The sequence below is a fragment of the Diaphorina citri genome, unplaced genomic scaffold (assembly GCF_000475195.1).
Source record: "Diaphorina citri unplaced genomic scaffold, Diaci psyllid genome assembly version 1.1 scaffold487, whole genome shotgun sequence".
NCBI classification, from domain to species: domain Eukaryota; kingdom Metazoa; phylum Arthropoda; class Insecta; order Hemiptera; family Psyllidae; genus Diaphorina; species Diaphorina citri.
Window position 1 is genome coordinate 49,953 of NW_007377922.1, and position 24,621 is coordinate 74,573.

Sequence of the window (24,621 nt, forward strand, 5' to 3'; positions counted from 1 at the left end):
CTTTGAGTCACGCATTAGGTACCAAGTCACCTACATTATTGTCAATAAACTCGGAACAACAAATTATGAACAGAATGTGATTATCGGAAATGGGCATTCGAGGAAGTTGCCAGTGTAAACATATTTTGTTTCAAAAGAATACACCGGATTTTAATGAATGAGCATTTTATATTGAACAACAAAAGCTTTTTTGTGGACTTCATTTTGCAATCACCGCCGTCATTTTTTTTTTTTTGAAAAGCTTTCGGAAATTGATAATTAGACGGCAAAATTGTGCTGTGAAACGTTCCAGAATTCTCATAATGTGCTCAGGGGTCATGATGGAGATACTTGGTTCTTACCAAAAAATCCACCAATATAAAGGCGGTCTTTATGGGCCATGGCCCATGACGTTTTTTGGGACATAAACTTCCAGTAGTTACCGTTGAAGCTTTGTGTATCTGGAACTATTTCATGATGGAGAAATGGTATCCAAAATAGGAACGTTGTCTAAAATGCAGGCACCTAATGAAAAGTTATAGGAGTTACCATTTAACATTCAAAGACGGATTAATCGATTCAACATCTGCCTACGTACATACATATTTTTTTCATCATTAATGCTCTGAGTTGTATTCGATTATGTGAAATTTAATTCAGTCAAACATGGCTGAATCAATGAGATTACGCTTTGGACGTAAACACAGCGAACTCTAAAAATCTTACAATCTCATTGGTTCAGCCATGTTTGACTGAATTAAATTTCACATAATCGAATACAACTCAGAGCATTAATGATGAAAAAAATATGTATGTACGTAAAAACCTTATTAGTTATAGTTAACTCATAATTAAATCTGAAAAAGAGCCCCCTTCCTTTTCCTACGTTGTCTATTATGCTAAATTCTGCTCTGCTACAAGATCTCTTCAACAAAATGCTAGAGAGAGGGTGGCCGAATTGGTTTGTATTTTGTTTGAGATATTCATTATATTTTGGATGGAATTTAAAACACTTCTTCACCATTTCTGTTTATGTTTAGACAATTTACGGTTTTATTTTTTATACATACTTAACTTTGGATCTCTGATCTTTGTATATTGTAATTATAAAGGTACTTATGTTTGGATGAAATCTCGTGATTATTTTGTATTTTTTTGATTTATTCGAGGAATTTGTTGGTCTGATTTCAGGCGTATACTTCACCAAATATTGCCGGGAGCGGGCCAATATGTTGGGTTTGGGAGGCTGGGTTAAGAATAGCAAGAAGGGGACCATTCTGGGGAAAATGCAGGGAGAGAAAGAGAAAGTTGAAGAAATGTAAGTACCACAACACAGGAATCTGAGAAAAAGATCTAATGTTGAAAATATCTAAAACTTCTAAGAACTCCATTATTATTGGCTTATTTCCCCTGATGCCCTGATGGAATGCTATTTTATTTATTTATTTGATGAAATACTATATTACTAATATTACATATAATATTAGAGTTCCAGAACCCAGTTACTCGATTGGGCATCCATAAAATTACCATTGCCATCTTTCCCTACACTGTTGTCGTTAATTATGTACCGACAATTTGAATGGTTTTACTTTCCTTTTACATATGTATTCAACTTGAACGCTCTGCATGTTGCATGCCTGTATGTTGTGTATATTTTACCTTAACATAAGTATACATTTTTACATACATACAAACCTATTTATTATTTTATTTTGATACAATTTAGCAACACATACATAATTATATACAATAAACATATTTGAATCAACAAATGTGATAAGCTGATAGCTGATAAGCATTTCCTTTGATAAGAGACCATGAGAAAACCCACACGAAAGTTCAACGATTGGAGCTTAATATGTAAAATGAAGAAACATTTGCAGGAAAAAAGTATATCGAGAAAAAATTCCAATATTAAAATTGCGAAAAAATACGACGGGATCACAACATAACTCTAAATCATGCTCGATTTAGGGGAAGTAAAAAGTAAACACGATCGATAAGATATAATAAAAAGCGACAAAAATAGAAGAAAAAACATACACTTTTGATCGGCATTTTCGAGTCGGTAACTACAGTAAAATAACAGCTAGTCGGTCAAGATATAACAAAGAAGTCGTCGCGTATACATAGAAATTCAGGAGTTCATCATAAAATATGTATAGGAAACAAAATTATCGACTACGAAAATAATTTAACCTAACGATAAAAAAATATTTGTCACACAAGAATCAAATTTATTGCTTCTAAAGGTAGTTCTAAAGGGACCCAATATTTTTCGTTTGATATTTAGGGATTAATCCCACGAGAGAGCATCAGAGTAGAGTTTTTTAGTTAACATGAAACAGATGATTTATACAAATGAATTCAGAGGGTTTTTCTATATACATTTCCTGAAATGATAGACCTGAAAAGTCTCTGTAAGTATTTCTCCAGTCTGTTAAGGCTGTCTTCAATAAATGAAGTGTTTTCTTTTCCCTTATGATTTTTTTTCTCCTTCTTCTTATGACTTTGTTACTCACCAATTGCCATGGGATATCTCAATATGTACCCGTTGTCATACATAAGCCACAGCAACTGCTGTTGTAACAGGGAAACTTCCACTGATTCAGATGTGGCACTCAGACTTGGGTTGATAGAAGAGACTAGGGCGGCAACCTCCGTGTAGCGGTTACATATCACAGGACATCCATTCACATACAACCAGGACTTGGATGCAACACCAGCTCCTATTGGTTGACCTCTTTTGTCTTCATTGCCTTTACCTGTAGATGAGTAGAATGGTTGGTCAGATTTTTTCATTTCTTAGTCACTCTACTATTGGTGAGATCTGGACAATGTAAAAAAATACTATTTGATTTTCCACTATTTGCTTATGTTTGTATTTGTAAAAATTACCTTTTTTTGTGTGGTCAGATTTTTTCATTTCTTATCCACTCTACTACTGGTGAGATCTGGACAATGTAAAAAAATACTATTTGATTTTCCACTATTTGCTTATGTTTGTATTTGTAAAAATTACCTTTTTTTGTGGAGGGAGAATTCTAAAGACACCCATCACAAAACATTTGCAGTGGGGAGTGTGGGATTGATGTCTGGATACTAGGACATTCAGACCCAATAAAAACCCAACCTCTCCCTCTTTACAAATTAGGATATATGCAGTTTATAACTCTCTCTTCTCTCTACTAATCTAGAATCATTTTTTCTTTGAAACTGTAGGTAATACTTTTCTTAAAGAAATTATTTCTCTCACCATTTTCTACACCATTTCTTGTTTATGTTTAGACAATTTACGGTTTTATTTTTTATACATACCTACCTACTTAACTTTGGATCTCTCATCTTTGTTTATTGTAATTATGTAGGTACTTATTTTTGGATGAAATCTCGTGATTATTTTGTATTTTTTTGATTTATTCGAGGAATTTGTTGGTCTGATTTCAGGCGTATACTTCACCAAATATTGCCGGGAGCGAGCCAATATGTTGGGTTTGGGAGGCTGGGTGAAGAATAGCAAGAAGGGGACCATTCTGGGGAAAATGCAGGGAGAGAAAGAGAAAGTTGAAGAAATGTAAGTACCACAACACAGGAATCTGAGAAAAAGATCTAATGTTGAAAATATCTAAAACTTCTAAGAACTCCATTATTATTGGCTTATTTCCCCTGATGCCCTGATGGAATGCTATTTTATTTATTTATTTGATGAAATACTATATTACTAATATTACATATAATATTAGAGTTCCAGAACCCAGTTACTCGATTGGGCATCCATAAAATTACCATTGCCATCTTTCCCTACACTGTTGCCGTTAATTATGTACCTACCGACAATTTGCATGGTTTTAATTTCCTTTTACATATTCAACTTGAACGCTCTGCATGTTGCATGTCGCATGCCATGTTGTGTATATTTTACCTTAATACATTTTTACATACATACATACATACCTATTTATTATTTTATTTCGATACAATTTAGCAACACATACATATATACAATAAACATATTTGAATCAACAAATGTGATAAGCTGATAGCTGATAAGCATTTCCTTTGATAAGAGACCATGAGAAAACCCAACAGGGATTTCGTATATGGAAAAGGTACACCATGACTGATTGTTCTTTTGTAAGGTTTTAGGGAGATATCTCAAACATTTTCATACGTATTCTCAGCATAAGTTGATAAATTTACTACTTGTCATATTTCATTAAGGAAACAATGTAAGAATAAAGAACACCATTAAGTTCAGGTGACACAAAGTGGCAAGTTTCACAAAGCATAACACACTTTTCTTATATTAAATCATTTTTTGAACATTTTACCATTTTCATTTTAAATCACTTTGAACATTTTACCACAGAACATAGCAAAATAACTCTAAATACCTATAAAAGTATAAATATATCCGATAACGTACAATAAACAATGGGCGCTTTCAATCATAACGAATCTCTGTGTTTTTGGCACCCTGAGTGGTTCGCATTGATTATATTTTATCATGTAATTGCAAACATTGAGAATATAAGCGTGGTGTATAACAACAGTGGCGTGGTTTGATGACCCTGACTAATTTTACAAATGGACCAATAAAAAACCTTTCCAGACGAGGGGAAAGCCTTTGAACAAACTTAACAATTTAAGAAAATAAGAAAAGCCAAATTAAGAAGATGGTTTAAGAAGAAAAAAATAAAAATAACTAAAATATGTACGCTGTATGATTATGTTTAACATCAAGGAAAGGTTGAGAATGGGGGCTATTTAAGAAAAACGAAAATTAGAGAGATTTGATAAAGGAGAAAAGCCATGTAAAAAACATACACTGTTCCCAGTTCCTATATTTAACGACAGGTAAATGTGGGGATGGACAATTATTGCCCCAGCTTACCGTAAAAAAAAAAGAAAAATATTCCAGCTAGTGTTCTACTTTACACTTCTAGGTATAGGTAAAATATTTTGGAACAAACAAGAGGCGCCTCGGAAGCCAAAATACAAATACTTCCTACAGTTCTACAATTTGTTGGCAACAAAACCGACCAGATGCAGATATGTCAATACAACAAAAAATGTGAGGAAATTGTCCAATTTTCATTTCAACGTCGCACCGCAGCGACAGTTTTACTGATAATTGTTCATTCGAGATTCCGACAAGCACATAAAAACAAATTAGAGCGTGTAGCCAAATTATGGCTCACTATAGACAATTTTGTATGGGCATATTTAGAAGCGATTTATTTAAAATTTAGACGAAAGTAGACCAAATAGGTAGTTTCCTTTAAGCAATAATGCATTGTAATTTCTTAAGAGTGTGGCAAATGGCACGTATATCGAAGACATACAAAGGTGGACGGATTTTAGAGTACCTATTGGAGTAAAAAAGATCACCATTAGTAGAGCCAATTCAACAAATTCATAATTTTTCATCACCAGAAGAAAATTTGTACATAGAAAATGTACACAAGAAGAAAATTTCGTACACAGAAAATGTGCACAAGAGCATCGAAAATAGGCTCTCTTTATTCAGTGTCAAACAATATAAGTTATGGCCGTCATACGGTACGAGCGTCATACAAGATAAGTAAGCCTCCTAGATCAGACATGCATCCGGGATGACCTTATAAATGATAATGAAACAGCATTATGCACAGCAGAGTTCTGGGAGGACAAAATCTAATGGTGATGTTGAAGATGGACGCGGAAAGTAAGTAAGTTATAACTGATCCGGCAACTGGCTATCGAGCGCAAATAATGGGAGTAATTTCTGACAGTGTCGAATGTGAGAACAGAAAAGGGTTACGATGTTCAGATTTCGTTCGAATGGATGGCAAGACAATTTTGCAGAAGACACCCTGCCCTGCAGAAGAAAATCGAAAGTTGTGGGAAACACACCCTCATAGGAGTACAGTATTCAGTGTTTTATTCGAATTTTTTCTCCTATGAAGGATTTCTTTTCCAAAATTGTATTGCTGCAGTGAGGGCCACTATACCTGGATGTGGTGCCTCACCTACTGGGGGCTCTACCACAGTGGGGGAGTTACCATCAGAAAGGTTCCTGGCTGGTTTTGTGGGTATTATATCGTTGTTGTTTGCCTCACTTGCTGTGTTGCTATTGGGCGGGGGCTTCTGAGTAATTTCCTACTCTGTGAACATTTCAAATCTCTGATTTTGTGATTCACAATTTCACATCAAGTTCAATATTTTTCTTCATCTTCCCACTCAAGTGGGGTCGTTATTTTTAGACACATCAAGTTCAATTCTACTAGAGTAAACAAAAATCACTCACCAACAAAAGGTTCCCCACCTCCCTGCAGTAGGAACTCTCGGTTGAGTATTCTCTCGCCACATGCTGCAGTGATCGAAAATAATTTTTCGTGAGACGGGAAATCTCTCAGACAATTTTGTGTATTATCCTTGACATATGAATGTGTCGACAGAGGTGATAGTTGCTACAGGAATGCAGGTCTAGGATGATCTCAAACAGGGTGTACAATAAAATCACATTAATTTCAACGTTATCTTCGATTCCGGGCAATAGCAAAACGATTTCGTGTTCACCCTGTAGAGTAGGAATGTCGATACAATGAAAATGTCATTCGGCGAGAGCCATTTCGAATTTTAACATCGCTGTAATGTGTCTCATGGAAATACGTTCGTTCATGTTTCTATCGACATGACAGTGTCGAATGTGAGAACAGAAAAGGGTTACGATGTTCAGATTTCGTTCGAATGGATGGCAAGACAATTTTGCAGAAGACACCATGCAGAAAAAAATCGAAAGTCGTGGGAAACACACCCTCATAGGAGTACGGTATTCAGTGTTTTCTTCGAATTTTTTCTCCTATGAAGGATTTCTTTTCCAAAATTGTATTTCATGAATGCCACCCTGTCAGAATTATTATCTTCAAGTAAAAGTAAAGTAGGTATTATTTTGTCAACTACACAAGACATAACGGCATATATCAAATAAGGTAGATAATCGAAAAAAAAGTACAGCATTAGTTATTGTTTGGGGGCTTCTCTGACAGATCCGGCAAGATTGCAACCTGAACATTACATTAAGTTTTAAAAATTTTGATGTCTTGGGCTATCCACGCTCAGGCTGGGAACGTTATCCGCCAAACATCCTTTTTCTACACTTGGTCAGAATAGCTTGGTTATTAGTGTAGGAAGAGTAAGGGCCGAATGCACAGTCGTACCTTAATGATGAGGGATTCCTTTCAGTGCTTTCCTAAAATTCATATGCACAGTGGATCCTAAACTTCTCCTAGTTACGCAAGCGCAATGTGTATTTCCGATTTTTTTTACATTTTAATTTCAATACACTGACGTGCAGAAATAAAATTAGCAAATTCAAACTGATTGAACTGAATTAGATAGAGCTACTATATCATACTTTTTGCTTTTAAATTTATTCATTTTACCCTGTTCTGCTTTCAGGATTGCATGGCTGTCAAAGGAGGGAAGTCCCGGCTGTTCGATAGAAAGATGTGATCTGAATAATTTTGAATATTTAGCCCGACAAGAATTCAAAGGATTTAATGAAGGCAGAGACGCAATGGTTTCATTGAAAAGAATATCAAAATACAACTCATCAAAATCACGCGAGACAAAAGACTTCAAAGATTACAAGACCAGGTAATTAGTTAAATAAACAAACTAAAGTACTTGAATGCTTGTCACAAAATGTCGGTCCACACTTACTTAGCCATCTCGATAAATTATAAATTTCTATGACTTGACTTGGGCTTGACAAACCAACCTCCAGATCCGGAGTCTACCGCGCTAACCACTACACCCTTACCAATACCTACCAGAGATTGGTATTGTACAAAACATCATAGGTATGTATATCAATATATCGTAATTTACTAGTATGCACCGTATACATTGGTACGGATTATGCACACGATCATGTCTCAATATTGTCCTACATCATTACTAGTATGCACCGTATACATTGGTACGGATTATGCACACGATCATGTCTCAATATTGTCCTACATCAAATGCATTTGATAATCCACTTGGGTCGAAAAATCTCAGATCGAAACAAAGTGTTCACAACAATCGAATTTTTGACGGGGCAAGGGGCTCCTACATGAAATGTATTTGATAATCCACTTGGGTCGAAAAATCTCAGATCGAAACAAAGTGTTCACAACAATCGAATTTTTGACGGGGCAAGGGGCGCCCGCCAGCACATGTCACCAAAACGAACGCTCGAAATAGATCGACTCTGTCGAATTTCTCACTGAAGTTATCATATTGGAACGGCAGAGTAGAAAATGGGGACGGACACAGAACACGTACATCATAATTCCACCGTGTCTGTGGAGTTCGAAGTTTTCGGAAACGTACAAGGTAAGGAAGATTATAATCCTATGCAAGTATGCTGTGCCGTTTTGGCAACCCAAACTTTGGGCAGTCCATCAATAAATTTTATTGATTGTTTCTCTCGCCCGCACATTATCAATACTAGTGACAATAATGGCAAATGTCAATAGGTATATTTTCGTTTACATTTACGGATATCGTATCCATTTTTAGTTTTAAGTGACTTTTGTTATGAAGCCCTTGGGCATTATATACAATAAACAATTCCATTCTATTAATTTTACACAATACGCGGACAACCCTACCAAACTAAGATCACCTACGTATCTAGGATAGTACCACCTATCTAACAAAACAAAATTAAATAGAACTAGGTAAATAAATATATTGCTATATAATACATATCATTCCCATGAAAAAGTATTACTGTACATCAATATTTTCAACATCATGTTTGTAACATAATATTGACAAATACCTAATATTGATAGTGTGTGGGGGCTATGAACAGATAAGGTTCGTTCTACGGTTGGCTTATTATTATTATTACCCGACCTAATAATAATTAAATTATTATCGGACATTCATATCCCTACATAATTATTACTCGATGATGATTTCAGCTATATTTAATAAAATACGTTTTCATGCACAATTTCCCATATCAGTTTAATGATGTTACGGTAAGTACTGCATAATTATGTAATTATTATTATTATTATTTTTTTTTTTTTTTGCAAAGTATTTAAAATAAGACACTGCAGTAAAATAAATGTAAATTCAAATATCAGATAAAAAAAAAAAACCTTATTAGTTATAGTTAACTCATAATTAAATCTGAAAAAGAGCCCCCTTCCTTTTCCTACGTTGTCTATTATGCTAAATTCTGCTCTGCTACAAGATCTCTTCAACAAAATGCTAGAGAGAGGGTGGCCGAATTGGTTTGTATTTTGTTTGAGATATTCATTATATTTTGGATGGAATTTAAAACACTTCTTCACCATTTCTGTTTATGTTTAGACAATTTACGGTTTTATTTTTTATACATACTTAACTTTGGATCTCTGATCTTTGTATATTGTAATTATAAAGGTACTTATGTTTGGATGAAATCTCGTGATTATTTTGTATTTTTTTGATTTATTCGAGGAATTTGTTGGTCTGATTTCAGGCGTATACTTCACCAAATATTGCCGGGAGCGGGCCAATATGTTGGGTTTGGGAGGCTGGGTTAAGAATAGCAAGAAGGGGACCATTCTGGGGAAAATGCAGGGAGAGAAAGAGAAAGTTGAAGAAATGTAAGTACCACAACACAGGAATCTGAGAAAAAGATCTAATGTTGAAAATATCTAAAACTTCTAAGAACTCCATTATTATTGGCTTATTTCCCCTGATGCCCTGATGGAATGCTATTTTATTTATTTATTTGATGAAATACTATATTACTAATATTACATATAATATTAGAGTTCCAGAACCCAGTTACTCGATTGGGCATCCATAAAATTACCATTGCCATCTTTCCCTACACTGTTGCCGTTAATTATGTACCTACCGACAATTTGCATGGTTTTAATTTCCTTTTACATATTCAACTTGAACGCTCTGCATGTTGCATGTCGCATGCCATGTTGTGTATATTTTACCTTAATACATTTTTACATACATACATACATACCTATTTATTATTTTATTTCGATACAATTTAGCAACACATACATATATACAATAAACATATTTGAATCAACAAATGTGATAAGCTGATAGCTGATAAGCATTTCCTTTGATAAGAAACAGATGGAGGTGTAATACCTAAAGACATGATTTCATATGACTGTGTTGATGATAAAACATCTATGAATATTTATTGAGATGACAACCCCAAAAACTGCCGCCCCTCCATTAGAACTTACGTCTAAAAAGTAAGAGAATAAATAAATTTAAAAAATAAAATACCTGATGCCGCCCCTCATTAGAACTTACGTCTAAAAAGTAAGAGAATAAATAAATTTAAAAAATAAAATACCTGATATCAAGCAGTCTTCTTCAGTGAACTCTCAAAAACAGATGGAGGTGTAATACCTAAAGACATGATTTTATATGACTGTGTTGATGATAAAACATCTATGAATATTTATTGAGATGACAACCCCAAAAACTCCCGCCCCTTATTTTAGAACTTACGTCTAAAAAGTAAGAGAATAAATAAATTTAAAAAATAAAATACCTGATATCAAGCAGTCTTCTTCAGTGAACTCTCAGCCTAGAGGCAGGGGAGGAAACTTGTTTCTCAAAAATCAACTCAGTCCGATCATGGGTGAAATTCAAAAGTTGGTCTGCCAAAACTAAATCCCGTTGTCAATGTTAAAATATTACTGTTAACTTCTGCAAGTGCAGGGACAAAAAACATTCAAATTTGAACCAACATGAAGTTACCATAACCCGGGACCCAGGCATTCAGTTTAAACTTAACTATTTAAGAAAATAAGAAAAGCCAAATTAAGAAGATGGTTTAAGAAGAAAAAATAAATAAAATATATACCTACGCTGTACGAGTATGATTATGTTTAACATCAAAGAAAGGTTGAAAATGGGGGCTATTTAAGAAAAACGAAAATTAGAGAGATTCGATAAAGGAGAAAAGCCATGTAAAAAATATACGCTGTTCCCAGTTCCTATATTTAACGACAGGTAAATGTGGGGATGGACAATTATTGCCCCAGCTTACCGTAAAAAAAGAAAAAATATTCCAGCTAGTGTTCTACTTTACACTTCTAGGTATAGGTAAAATATTTTGGAACAAATCTTGTAAACAAGAGGCGCCTCGGAAGTCAAAATACAAATACTTCCTACAGTTCTACCATTTGTTGGCAACAAAACCGACCAGATGCAGATATGTCAATACAACAAAAAATGTGAGGAAATTGTCCAATTTTCATTTCAACGTCGCAAAGTCACAATTACATGGTCTATACCAGCGGTTTCCCAAGCTTTTTTTCTACGTGGCCCCTTTGCTATATTTTTTGTGATCTTCCCGTGATCGTGAAGTCCTTTACGGCCCTCTCAGGGGGCCGCGGACCCCAATTTGGGAATCACTATTCTATACTTATTCGAAACTTATTTCGTACCTGAGATTGTGCCGTCAGTTGCAACGAGATGGCACTCGTGTTCAGCTTCTCACTGAGCAGAAGAGTTTTGAGTCCTCGCATCTTCTGACTGTGCAGAATCAGCTTGGGTGTGCTTGGGTGCCCATTGTTGTGATTATTACCCACAGATTCTTCCTCTGCGGGAGGGGGGAGAGGGGAAGGAGGAGAATCTCCAGGGAGGGGAGAGTCGATCACGTCCGTGGAGGAGGGCGGGAGAATATCGGTTGTACCTGAAAAGGCGAATTTCAAAGCCCTGATTAGTCGAATAGTTTGACCAACAAGGGCTCTGCGGGAGAATGTCGGTTGTACCTGAAAAGGCGAATTTCAAAGCCCTGATTAGTCGAATAGTTTGACCAAAAAGGGCTCTCTTTATTCAGTGTCAAACAATATAAGTTATGGCCGTCATAGGATACGAGCGTCATACTACAAGATAAGTAAGCCTCGTAGATCAGACATGCATCCGGGATGACCTTATAAATGATAATGAAACAGCATTATGCACAGCAGAGTTCTGAGAGGACAAAATCTAATGGTGATGTTGAAGATGGACGCGGAAAGAAAGTAAGTAAGTTATAACTGATCCGGCAACTGGCTATCGAGCGCAAATAATGGAAGTAAGTACTTAATTTTCTACTCTGTGAACATTTCAAATCTCTGATTTTGTGATTCACATTTTCACATCAAGTTCAATTTTTCTTCATCTTCCCACTCAAGTGGGGTCGTTATTTTTAGACACATCAAGTTCAATTCTACTAGAGTAAACAAAAATCACTCACCAAGTAATTTCCTACTCTGTGAACATTTCAAATCTCTGATTTTGTGATTCACATTTTCACATCAAGTTCAATATTTTTCTTCATCTTCCCACTCAAGTGGGGTCGTTATTTTTAGACACATCAAGTTCAATTCTACTAGAGTAAACAAAAATCACTCACCAACAAAAGGTTCCCCACCTCCCTGCAGTAGGAACTCTCGGTTGAGTATTCTCTCGCCACATGCTGCAGTGAGGGCCACTATACCTGGATGTGGTGCCTCACCTACTGGGGGCTCTACCACAGCGGGGGAGTTGCCATCAGAAAGGTTCCTGGCTGGTTTTGTGGGTATTATATCGTTGTTGTTTGCCTCACTTGCTGTGTTGCTATTGGGCGGGGGCTTCTTCGTTTTGACAACCCAAACTTTGGGCAGTCCATGAATAAATTTTATTGATTGTTTCTCTCGCCCGCACATTATCAATACTATTGACAATAATGGCAAATGTCAATAGGTATATTTTCGTTTACATTTACGGATATCGTATCCATTTTTAGTTTTGAGTTTTAAGTGACTTTTGTTAATAGTACCTACCACCTATCTAACAAAACAAAATTAAATAGAACTAGGTAAATAATGGTATTGGTATATAATACATATCATTCCCATGAAAAAGTATTACTGTACATCAATATTTTCAACATCATGTAACATAATATATATTGACAAATACCTAATATTGATAGTGTGTGGGGGCTATGAACAGATAAGGTTCGTTCTACCGTTGACTTATTATTATTATTACCCGACCTACTTAATAATAATTAAATTATTATCGGACATTCATATCCCTACATAATTATTACTCGATGATGATTTCAGCTATATTTAATAAAATACGTTGGGGGAAGTAAAAAAACACGATCGATAAGATGTAGGTAATAAAAAGCGACAAAAATAGAAGAAAAAACATACACTTTTGATCGGCATTTTCGAGTTGGTAACTACAGTAAAATAACAGCTAGTCGGTCAAGATATAACAAAGAAGTCGTCGCGTATACATAGAAATTCAGGAGTTCATCATAAAATATGTATAGGAAACAAAATTATCGACTACGAAAATAATTTAACCTAACGATAAAAAAATATTTGTCACACAAGAATCAAATTTATTGCTTCTAAAGGTAGTTCTAAAGGGACCCAATATTTTTCGTTTGATATTTAGGGATTAATCCCACGAGAGAGCATCAGAGTAGAGTTTTTTAGTTAACATAAAACAGATGGAGGTGTAATACCTAAAGACATGATTTTATATGACTGTGTTGATGATAAAACATCTATGAATATTTATTGAGATGACAACCCCAAAAACTCCCGCCCCTTATTTTAGAACTTACGTCTAAAAAGTAAGAGAATAAATAAATTTAAAAAATAAAATACCTGATATCAAGCAGTCTTCTTCAGTGAACTCTCAGCCTAGAGGCAGGGGAGGAAACTTGTTTCTCAAAAATCAACTCAGTCCGATCATGGGTGAAATTCAAAAGTTGGTCTGCCAAAACTAAATCCCGTTGTCAATGTTAAAATATTACTGTTAACTTCTGCAAGTGCAGGGACAAAAAACATTCAAATTTGAACCAACATGAAGTTACCATAACCCGGGACCCAGGCATTCAGTTTAGAATTTTAGATCTAATGATTGTTGTTCACAATGGTAAGGTTAGTCATTTGTCAAAGTAGTAAAAATCGAACTAAAAGTGTATTCTTACATAAGAATGGTTGAAGTGAATTTAAATATTCTTGATAAGAAGGGAAAAATATCAAGTTCATGTTCCTTTACTAAAAAACATCTTCTGAGATGGAATTTTCCTTTTTTATACATTTCATTTTGAAAAACATTGTTTTAACCTAAATTACCTATTTTTCGTTAATAATTACTATTTTGTACATAAAACATTGAATTATTTAAGTTGTTATTCTTTCAATATTGGAGTAGACTTTAGGGTAGAAATTTTAGATCATCGGAAGGAGTTAGCAATTTGGAATCGTTCTACAAGAAAAACATAGACTTGTCAATGTAGTTATGGTTAATAATTTTAGTTCTTTTTGAGTTGTTATTCTTTCATTATTGGAGTAGACTTTAGGGTAGAAATTTTAGATGATCGGAAGGAGTTAGCAATTTGGAATCGTTCTACAAGAAAAACATAGACTTGTCAATGTAGTTATGGTTAATAATTTTAGTTCTTTTTTATTGTTCATAAACAAAAATAATTTTTATAATCTCTTAAATCAAACATAAGGGTAAACAAACAAACTTAAATCTAATATCTTCGTCAAAATAATGTAAAACACTAATAAAATAGATACTATTGCATTTGATGCATTTAAACTTAACTTAATAGGTAATATTAAATATATGTAACACACATAGACTTCCCCATACAACACAAGATGACTCGTATTCCCATAACTATGAAAGTCATATGAAATACTGAGATGTTTCAAACCTAAATATTATTAGACTTAATATTTAATTAACAGAAAAAATGTTAAAATGAAAGATATCTATTCATTTTTTTAAAGTAAAACTAGAAACTAAGACCTGACATGTAGATTGTTTTTAAGTACAGAATAATTTTCTTAAACTAAAGATGAACTGCATTTTTTTAAAGTAAAACTAGAAACTAAGACCTGACATGTAGATTGTTTTTAAGTACAGAATAATTTTCTTAAACTAAAGATGAAAGTCATATGAAATACTGAGATGTTTCAAACCTAAATATTATTAGACTTAATAGGTATTTAATTAACAGAAAAAATGTTAAAATGAAAGATATCTGTGCATTTTTTTAAAGTAAAACTAGAAACTAAGACCTGACATGTAGATTGTTTTTAAGTACAGAATAATTTTCTTAAACTAAAGATGAACTTTTTTTTACGATTGATTTTTTTGATAAAAATTTTTTTGTTGAAACCAAGTTCAACTTGTGATAAAATTTAACTTTTCCACCTTTCGTAAATCTACACAAGGTTATTTTATTTAACAAAATCTAAAAATTTGTTGAAACCAAGTTCAACTTGTGATAAAATTTAACTTTTCCACCTTTCGTAAATCTACACAAGGTTATTTTATTTAACAAAATCTCACGACAGAAACCATTTTTAACGAAAATAAACGTCTCAAACAACAGTAATAACACCTATCAAAATGTAGTACTAAATACCAAATCAATACACAGGTAACCTAAAACTTAATAAGAATCTAGTGGAATGTGTACAAAAAAGCAATAAACTAGGTAAAATCAATAGGATCTAAATAAAACACCTATCTACTTGGTAAAAAAATTAAACATTCTTTTAAAAAGGGAGATGTAGATATAAAGTAAATACTTGTAAATAATCATACTACTATAGGGAAATTGTTATGGCCCACAGGGAAACTATAACATAAAAAAACATAACATAACATAAAAAAAGGCTCATATAATATAATTATCTTCAAGTTATGATAGAATATGTAAATCAAAATTTGCTTAATTGCAGATGAAAATTAAAGCTACCAAAGTTGTACAGCATAGCTTAAGGACCAAGACAATAAAAGATTATAGTGACTGTAAATAGAGTTGTGAAACGAGTATTTTCGGAATAAAGCCATTAGAAACCAAATAAATACGATATGGCCAATGGAAATTAGGGTGTAAATACGATAAAAAAGTGACAGTAAATAAAACCATGAAAGGAGTATTTATGTTATAGTGTGTGGTTCTAGCACGAACACAAAAAAAAAAACACGAAAGTTCAACGATTGGAGCTTAATATGTAAAATGAAGAAACATTTGCAGGAAAAAAGTATATCGAGAAAAAATTCCAATATTAAAATTGCGAAAAAATACGACGGGATCACAACATAACTCTAAATCATGCTCGATTTAGGGGAAGTAAAAAGTAAACACGATCGATAAGATATAATAAAAAGCGACAAAAATAGAAGAAAAAACATACACTTTTGATCGGCATTTTCGAGTCGGTAACTACAGTAAAATAACAGCTAGTCGGTCAAGATATAACAAAGAAGTCGTCGCGTATACATAGAAATTCAGGAGTTCATCATAAAATATGTATAGGAAACAAAATTATCGACTACGAAAATAATTTAACCTAACGATAAAAAAATATTTGTCACACAAGAATCAAATTTATTGCTTCTAAAGGTAGTTCTAAAGGGACCCAATATTTTTCGTTTGATATTTAGGGATTAATCCCACGAGAGAGCATCAGAGTAGAGTTTTTTAGTTAACATAAAACAGATGGAGGTGTAATACCTAAAGACATGATTTTATATGACTGTGTTGATGATAAAACATCTATGAATATTTATTGAGATGACAACCCCAAAAACTCCCGCCCCTTATTTTAGAACTTACGTCTAAAAAGTAAGAGAATAAATAAATTTAAAAAATAAAATACCTGATATCAAGCAGTCTTCTTCAGTGAACTCTCAGCCTAGAGGCAGGGGAGGAAACTTGTTTCTCAAAAATCAACTCAGTCCGATCATGGGTGAAATTCAAAAGTTGGTCTGCCAAAACTAAATCCCGTTGTCAATGTTAAAATATTACTGTTAACTTCTGCAAGTGCAGGGACAAAAAACATTCAAATTTGAACCAACATGAAGTTACCATAACCCGGGACCCAGGCATTCAGTTTAGAATTTTAGATCTAATGATTGCTGTTCACAATGGTAAGGTTAGTCATTTGTCAAAGTAGTAAAAATCGAACTAAAAGTGTATTCTTACATAAGAATGGTTGAAGTGCAACTTGTTCACAATGGTAAGGTTAGTCATTTGTCAAAGTAGTAAAAATCGAACTAAAAGTGTATTCTTACATAAGAATGGTTGAAGTTCAACCAAATTTTTCCATGTCTATGCATTAAATACACTTATGATTCAAATCTTATTTTGAACTCTGATGAACAAGGACCAAAATGGTAGAATTCACACATGATGACTCGCATTTTTGAGAAACAAGCCAAGGTGACTCCTAGTTCTTATAAAACCAACAAGTTTTTCATTCTTGCTGGTTTTAAGAATCAGGACTACCTAGAGCCTGTAGGATATGCTTACTCCAATGACCTCCGGGAACGTTTCGACCGGCACCCAATAAGCCCCATGGGAGTTTCAAAATCATTGGAGCGAGGGTGAGGCTTCTTTCCACCCACTTGTACCTGAAAACCAAATAGAGAGTATTTACCCACCTTTGCCAGCCTAGTTAGCTTGGTTGGTAGCGCGTCTACCTTGTAAGTGCTAGGCCGTGGGTTCGATTCCCGTTCGTAGCGTATTTTATCCTAAACGGAAAATGTTCGTTCTCGGAACGGTTGGCTTTCTCCTATCCTGTCTTCCTTTTCTCTTCACTTTCGAGACGATAAGACCTTAGCAGTTACAGTTCACTCTATCAAATCTCTAAAAAAAAAAAAAAATCTTTCACTAAGCCAATGTTTTTGGCCATAAAGTCACGATTACATGGTCTATACCAGCGGTTCCCAAACTTTTTTTCTACGTGGTCCCTTTGCTATATTTTATGTGATCTTCCCGTGATCGTGAAGTCTTTTACGGCCCTCTCAGGGGGCCGCGGACGCGGACCGCAATTTGGGAATCACTATACTTATTTCGTACCTGAGATTGTGCCGTCAGTTGCAACGAGATGGCAAAAAACATCCAAACAATAAATTAAAATCAGCTGTTCTGATGTTTGTCAAGTTCAAGGTCAACTTTTTTGGTGACGTCACGGGAACGCTATCCAGAAAAATGGGAAGTGTTTAGAGATTTAAGTTTTTATTATACAGGAATCAGGAATGCAATATTCCCTGATTTTGTTAAACCTGAATTTATTCTTCAGTTACTGGAAAAAAAATCTTCATCCATCGATCTGGAATCTGGATGTAGGAGTTTAGGACCTACATTAGAAAACCTCTTATGAATCTGGGACAGGACTTTTTAAGAGGTTTTCTTTTTTGAAGAGGTTTTTTTTACTTGTAAACAAATTTTTGTTTGAAAGTTTCAAGACTTCATTTTTTGGGGGTTTTTGCCTTGAGTTTAGAGTTCATCATTTTTTTTTAAAGAAATCCAAAAAATTGTCCTTTTTTCAGTGAAGAACGACTACTTTTGGTCCATTAAAGAAAGTCTAGCTTCATCTCTAGAATAAATCACTCGCCGACACTCCAACAGTTTTATTACCATCAGCGCATCAGCCTGAGATAATTTTCTATGATAGAAGTCTTGGACAAGTCTCTGATAGCTCTAGGAAACATTATTTTTAGTATCTGGAATTTGGATCACTGTTAGCCCCTATTTACTTTTTTTGCTTAGTGTTTAAACACCTATATTAAGTACAATCTCAGCTACCTTCATCAATCACAACCATGGTAAGTTTCCAAATAGAGTACCTACCACACTCTCATGATTTCAAAAATCTAGAAACTATGTAGATCCTTACCTTGACGGGAGCAGCGGTGACTTGCAAGTCGTTGGTCGTGGGATCGATTTCAACAGGTATGGAGGGTGTGTGTAAAATCTATGAAGAACATCTGAAAAGGTTGAATCCCAACACCCCATCCATCACATATGATATCAGTCAGCTCTTTGACTTCATTGATCAATTGCAGGATCTCTCTTGTCTTGTGTAAGTTTTGCATGATTATTAAACATTTTCCATCAAACATTCAAATCAAGACTTCCATCAAACATTCAAATGCAGAACTAGGTTGATCTTCATCACTTCTTGCCTTGACCATAGCTCTCTTACCACCAGCTGTCACCTCTACAGCACCCACTACTATGGACAGTAAAGCTAAGTCGGGCTCTTTAAGGCCTTCCATTTGACTCTTGAAAACTTCAATTATACTTGGGATGTCCTTTAAGGGAAAGAGCCGCTTATCTAAACTTTGTATTCCCGCCATATTGTAGGTATAAACTTTGAGGGAGAACTAAACGAAAAGCACAACTGACATGTTAATAATGAAAGCACGGGCGAGATTTAAAACTTGAAAAGGCGGTGAGTACAACGTAAATTCCCATGACGATCTTCAAACATCAAACTTTTAAACATTCATGGAACGAGTAGTAATTTTGCAAAATTCCGCACAAAACGCAAAAATTTCATTCAAAAGTCAAAACACCAAAAAACATCCAAACAATAAATGCTTTCATTGAACGAGTAGTAATTTTGCAAAATTCCGCACAAAACGCAAAAATTTCATTCAAAAGTCAAAACACCAAAAAACATCCAAACAATAAATTAAAATCAGCTGTTCTGATGTTTGTCAAGTTCAAGGTCAACTTTTTTGGTGACGTCACACTTTCATTGAACGAGTAGTAATTTTGCAAAATTCCGCATCCGCACAAAACGCAAAAATTTCATTCAAAAGTTAAAACACCAAAAAACATCCAAACAATAAATTAAAATCAGCTGTTCTGATGTTTGTCAAGTTCAAGGTCAACTTTTTTGGTGACGTCACGGGAACGCTATCCAGAAAAATGGGAAGTGTTTAGAGATTTGTTTTTATTATACAGGAATCAGGAATGCAATATTCCCTGATTTTGTTAAACCTAAATTCTTCAGTTAGGAAACTGTTCTGGATAAAAAACTAAAAAAAAATCTTCATCCATCGATCTGGATGTAGGAGTTTAGGACCTACCTTAGAAAACCTCTTATGAATCTGGGACAGGACTTTTTAAGAGGTTTTCTTTTTTTAAGAGGTTTTTTTACTTGTAAACAAATTTTTGTTTGGAAGTTTCAAGTTTTGGGGGTTTTTGCCTTGAGTTTAGAGTATAGAGTAAAGGCCTAGACACACCAAAACCGCACGGTTTTTATTTTGCGGCTGCCGCGCGGCGACCAAGCGATTTTTTTCTTGCGATGAATTTCGCATGTCTATTTTCCCAGACTACAACAAGTATTAACACTCATTATTATGCTTAGTATTATTTAAGCATATTAACCTATGGGAAGAACTTAAATGAGGTGTTTTAAGGCCTAGACACACCAAAACCGCACGGTTTTTATTTTGCGGCTGCCGCGCGGCGACCAAGCGATTTTTTTCTTGCGATGAATTTCGCCGTGTGTACTATTGTAGACTGATCCTATGCCCATTTTTCCCTGTTCTGCTTTCAGGATTGCATGGCTGTCAAAGGAGGGAAGTCCCGGCTGTTTGATAGAAAGATGTGATCTGAATAATTTTGAATATTTAGCCCGACAAGAATTCAAAGGATTTACAATAAGATTTTGATACAAGATGATCCTTCTGTGGCGTAAATCTGTGTGTATTTGGGTGTGTTTCTGGGGAATGGGGCATTTTTTGAGTGAGGCTAAATAATGGCATTCAATTGATGTCGAAGGAACTGATTGACTGAAATAATTGTTACTCTAAAGGGAATCCCTCCAAGGGATTCAATTTAAAGTGACTAAAGATTGCTAATCAGATGAATTTAAAGGTAAATCTGTGTGTATGTGGGTGTGTTTCTAGGGAATGGGGCATTTTTTGAGTGAGGCTAAATAATGGCATTCAATTGATGTCGAAGGAACTGGTTGACTGAAATAATTGTTACTCTAAAGGGAATCCCTCCAAGGGATTCAATTTAAAGTGACTAAAGATTGCTAATCAGATGAATTTCAAGGAACGTGCAGAAATAAAATTAGCAAATTCAAACTGATTGAACTGAATTAGATAGAGCTACTATATCATACTTTTTGCTTTTAAATTTATTATTTGGCACACTAAATGTAGGTGGTAGGTAAAATTTGATGGGTCAGAAATACCCAGAACATAAAAACAAAAAGAAAGATGGAGGTAAAAAGATAAAAAAAAAACACCAACAACAACAGTACCTGAGATCGAACCTCGGCATCAAACTTGGAAATCGTGTTCACCAGGGGTTTTGCCCAGCCAATGTGAAGGACAGGAGTTTGGCTGCCCTCTTCCCAACCACACAGGCCATCGTAGAAGCGTAACAGATGGGCAAAACACTCCGGGTCACGCAGTAGAGTACCATTGTTGGTACTGCTGGCCACTTTCATTGCATGGGGTATAAGCTCATTGGCTATCTCCATGAACTCTTTGTAAATCTCTTCGTCATCACGTGAGTAGTTGTATCTGAAATTTGTGTGAATTTGAGTTTTCAAGGGCCTGAAGTTTCTAGTTTCAGTTAGTTGTACACTTGGTTTATCTCTCCATTTGTTGGTTCTAGTTACCATAATTCTTTAATAAATTGCTAGATTTTGACGTACACCAAGATAAAAAATATACTTACCCTTTTGTTTGGTATACTTTTATAAAATAAAATTACTTCTAACAGTTCTAACAAAGGGCATAATTTGTATTTTATTATTATTTTTTCAGAAGAAAAAGAAGAGTAAGAAAATAAAAGTCCAATTAAAATATTTACTGTCTGATAACATCACTGGCATTGGCCCATGACTCAAAGGCTTCCTTGTACATGTAATGCCTGTAGAAATAGCCACCCTGATATGTGTATGGATACACATGCATGTTGTGGTAGTACTTGCGGGAAGAAATGATTCCTTCCTGGAATAGTATAGAGCACGGGGATCTCCCTGATGTGGGATTGATCTCTTCTAAGTCTCCCAGGTTACCTGTAGTGCAAAGAATTATATTAATAGAAATGTCAGCACATTGCAGTGCACTAGGCAAAGTTCCAGTAAGCACAAGTATCCTAGTATATTTAGTATGTAAATATTATTTATACCAGGGGTTCCCAATAAGCCTTGGCTGGCGGACCACTTCCGAAAATCAGGATCACTTTGCGGACCACCCCCCCCCCCAAATGAATCGTATGCTAAAGTTGAATATTTTACCAACAAAACAAGACAGTGTTAGAAGGGTTGTTTTATTTTTATTAACAAAAGCTTAACTTCAAGATAGTACTGAACAGCATCAGGTGTCTAAGCGCCGCTCTCCTTATTATCGTGTAGTTTACAGCTTTGGTGGCCCAAAAAGTTCTAGCTCTGTATCTCTGTAAGATTCTTTTAAATTTGTATCATTTTGAAGCTCAACCAGCTCCTCCTAGATGTCTTCTGGCACATCTTCTACGGAAAACCGAAAATTTACAGGAGTAGGAAAAAAATATATTTTTATATTGGACGGCTTCGCGGACCACCAGTTGGGAACCACTGATTTATACAAATGAATTCAGAGGGTTTTTCTATATACATTTCCTGAAATGATAGACCTGAAAAGTCTCTGTAAGTATTTCTCCAGTCTGTTAAGGCTGTCTTCAATAAATGAAGTGTTTTCTTTTCCCTTATGATTTTTTTTCTCCTTCTTCTTATGACTTTGTTACTCACCAATTGCCATGGGATATCTCAATATGTACCCGTTGTCATACATAAGCCACAGCAACTGCTGTTGTAACAGGGAAACTTCCACCGATTCAGATGTGGCACTCAGACTTGGGTTGATAGAAGAGACTAGGGCGGCAACCTCCGTGTAGCGGTTACATATCACAGGACATCCATTCACATACAACCAGGACTTGGATGCAACACCAGCTCCTATTGGTTGACCTCTTTTGTCTTCATTGCCTTTACCTGTAGATGAGTAGAATAGTTGGTCAGATTTTTTCATTTCTTATTCACTCTACTATTGGTGAGATCTGGACAACATAAAAAAAAAATACTACTTGATTTTGCACTAATTGCTTATTTTTGTATTTGTAAAAATTACCTTTTTTGTGGAGGGAGAATTCTAAAGACACCCATCACAAAACATTTGCAGTGGGGAGTGTGGGATTGATGTCTGGATACTAGGACATCCAGACCCAATAAAAACCCAACCTCTCCCTCTTTACAAATTAGGATATATGCAGTTTATGACTCTCTCTTCTCTCTACTAATCTAGAATCATTTTTTCTTTGAAACTGTAGGTAATACTTTTCTTAAAGAAATTATTTCTCTCACCATAACCTCCAGACCCAATAAAAACCCAACCTCTCCCTCTTTACAAATTAGGATATATGTAGTTTATGACTCTCTCTTCTCTCTACTAATCCAGAATCATTTTTTCTTTGAAACTGTAGGTAATACTTTTCTTAAAGAAATTATTTCTCTCACCATGCCAAGTGACTTCAGCAGTTTCTGCTCCATGTTCACCAAATACAACCCAGGCATGGTCTTCTGATAGGGCTAAATGGACATCATTATAGCCAAGGACTTGAAATGCTGCCACTACTGCAAAGGCCACTCCAAAACAGTCCAACTTGTTTCCTGAAATAAAAGAGAACATTGTAGAAGGTCAAATGTATGGAATTTATGTTCAGATATTTGAAAGCTGAGAGCACCATAAAGAAGTGGCTGACTTAAATTTGTTTGACAAGTCTGATACATATTATGGAATACCCCCCAAGAATATGTCAAATAACAAACCTGTGAGATAACTGTACAAGCTTTGTAGATGTGCTCTATCCTTGTAGTAACTCCTAGTAAGAGATGTAGAAGGTCAAATGTATGGAATTTATGTTCAGATATTTGAAAGCTGAGAGCACCACAAAGAAGTCCCTACATAAATTTGTTTGACAAGTCTGATACATATTATGGAATACCTCCCAAGAATATGTCAAATAACAAACCTGTGAGATAACTGTACAAGCTTTGTAGATGTGCTCTATCCTTGTAAGGAGCACGGTAGCACTCCGCCCCGCCAAGTCAAGAAAGTTTGACCTACATATTATGGAATACCTCCCAAGAATATGTCAAATAACAAACCTGTGAGATAACTGTACAAGCTTTGTAGATGTGCTCTATCCTTGTAGTAACTCCTAGTAAGAGAGTTCCATATCACATCGGAAACCTTCTTGACAAGTTCCCGCACTGCATACTTATTGTTCACATAGGGGGTCAAGTCTACAGAGCCTCTAACAATGGCAACAAATCTTTCGTACAGAGCTTCCACTATGTTGAACTCAATGGGGAAGAAGTTTGGGTTCTGGTTTGTGATGACCAGGTCAGTTTCATTGGTCTTTTGACTTGTAATGGCTGTGCTCAGAGAGGGTCGGATACATGTCATGGTATTTTCTACAGCACCTACTACTATGGACAGTAAAGCTAAGTCGGGCTCTTTAAGGCCTTCCATTTGACTCTTGAAAACTTCAATTATACTTGGGATGTCCTTTAAGGGAAAGGCTCTTTAAGGCCTTCCATTTGACTCTTGAACACTTCAATTATACTTGGGATGTCTTTTAAGGGAAAGAGCCGCTTATCTAAACTTTGTATTCCCGCCATATTGTAGGTATAAACTTTGAGGGAGAACTAAACGAAAAGCACAACTGACATGTTAATAATGAGAGCACGGGTGAGATTTAAAACTTGAAAAGGCGGTGAGTACAACGTAAATTCCCATGAC

At 35.1% G+C, this 24,621-nt stretch overlaps 2 protein-coding genes across 3 annotated transcripts; one reads left to right on the forward strand and one right to left on the reverse strand.

Moving 5' to 3' along the window:
* Positions 1-5,922: 5,922 nt before the first annotated feature.
* On the reverse strand, positions 5,923-24,621 carry LOC103509318 (menin). Its single transcript, XM_026823696.1, has 8 exons — positions 24,413-24,621; positions 23,985-24,344; positions 23,334-23,486; positions 22,569-22,811; positions 21,650-21,857; positions 21,093-21,357; positions 7,007-7,031; positions 5,923-6,113 (listed from the first exon to the last, which is right to left on the reverse strand). The coding sequence occupies exons 1-8, from the start codon at positions 24,498-24,500 to the stop codon at positions 5,923-5,925; spliced, it is 1,533 nt and encodes a 510-aa protein (XP_026679497.1). The 5' UTR covers positions 24,501-24,621.
* Positions 8,155-20,874, forward strand: LOC113467491 (acylphosphatase-2). 2 transcript variants are annotated; one of them, XM_026823703.1, is made up of 4 exons: positions 8,155-8,349; positions 9,494-9,620; positions 20,379-20,515; positions 20,699-20,874. In XM_026823703.1, the coding sequence occupies exons 1-3, from the start codon at positions 8,274-8,276 to the stop codon at positions 20,491-20,493; spliced, it is 318 nt and encodes a 105-aa protein (XP_026679504.1). In that variant the 5' UTR covers positions 8,155-8,273; the 3' UTR covers positions 20,494-20,515; positions 20,699-20,874. The 2 variants fall into 2 exon arrangements, with proteins under 2 accessions (XP_026679504.1, XP_026679502.1); XM_026823701.1 differs by lacking the exon at positions 20,699-20,874 and having other exon boundaries at positions 8,157-8,349; positions 20,379-20,691.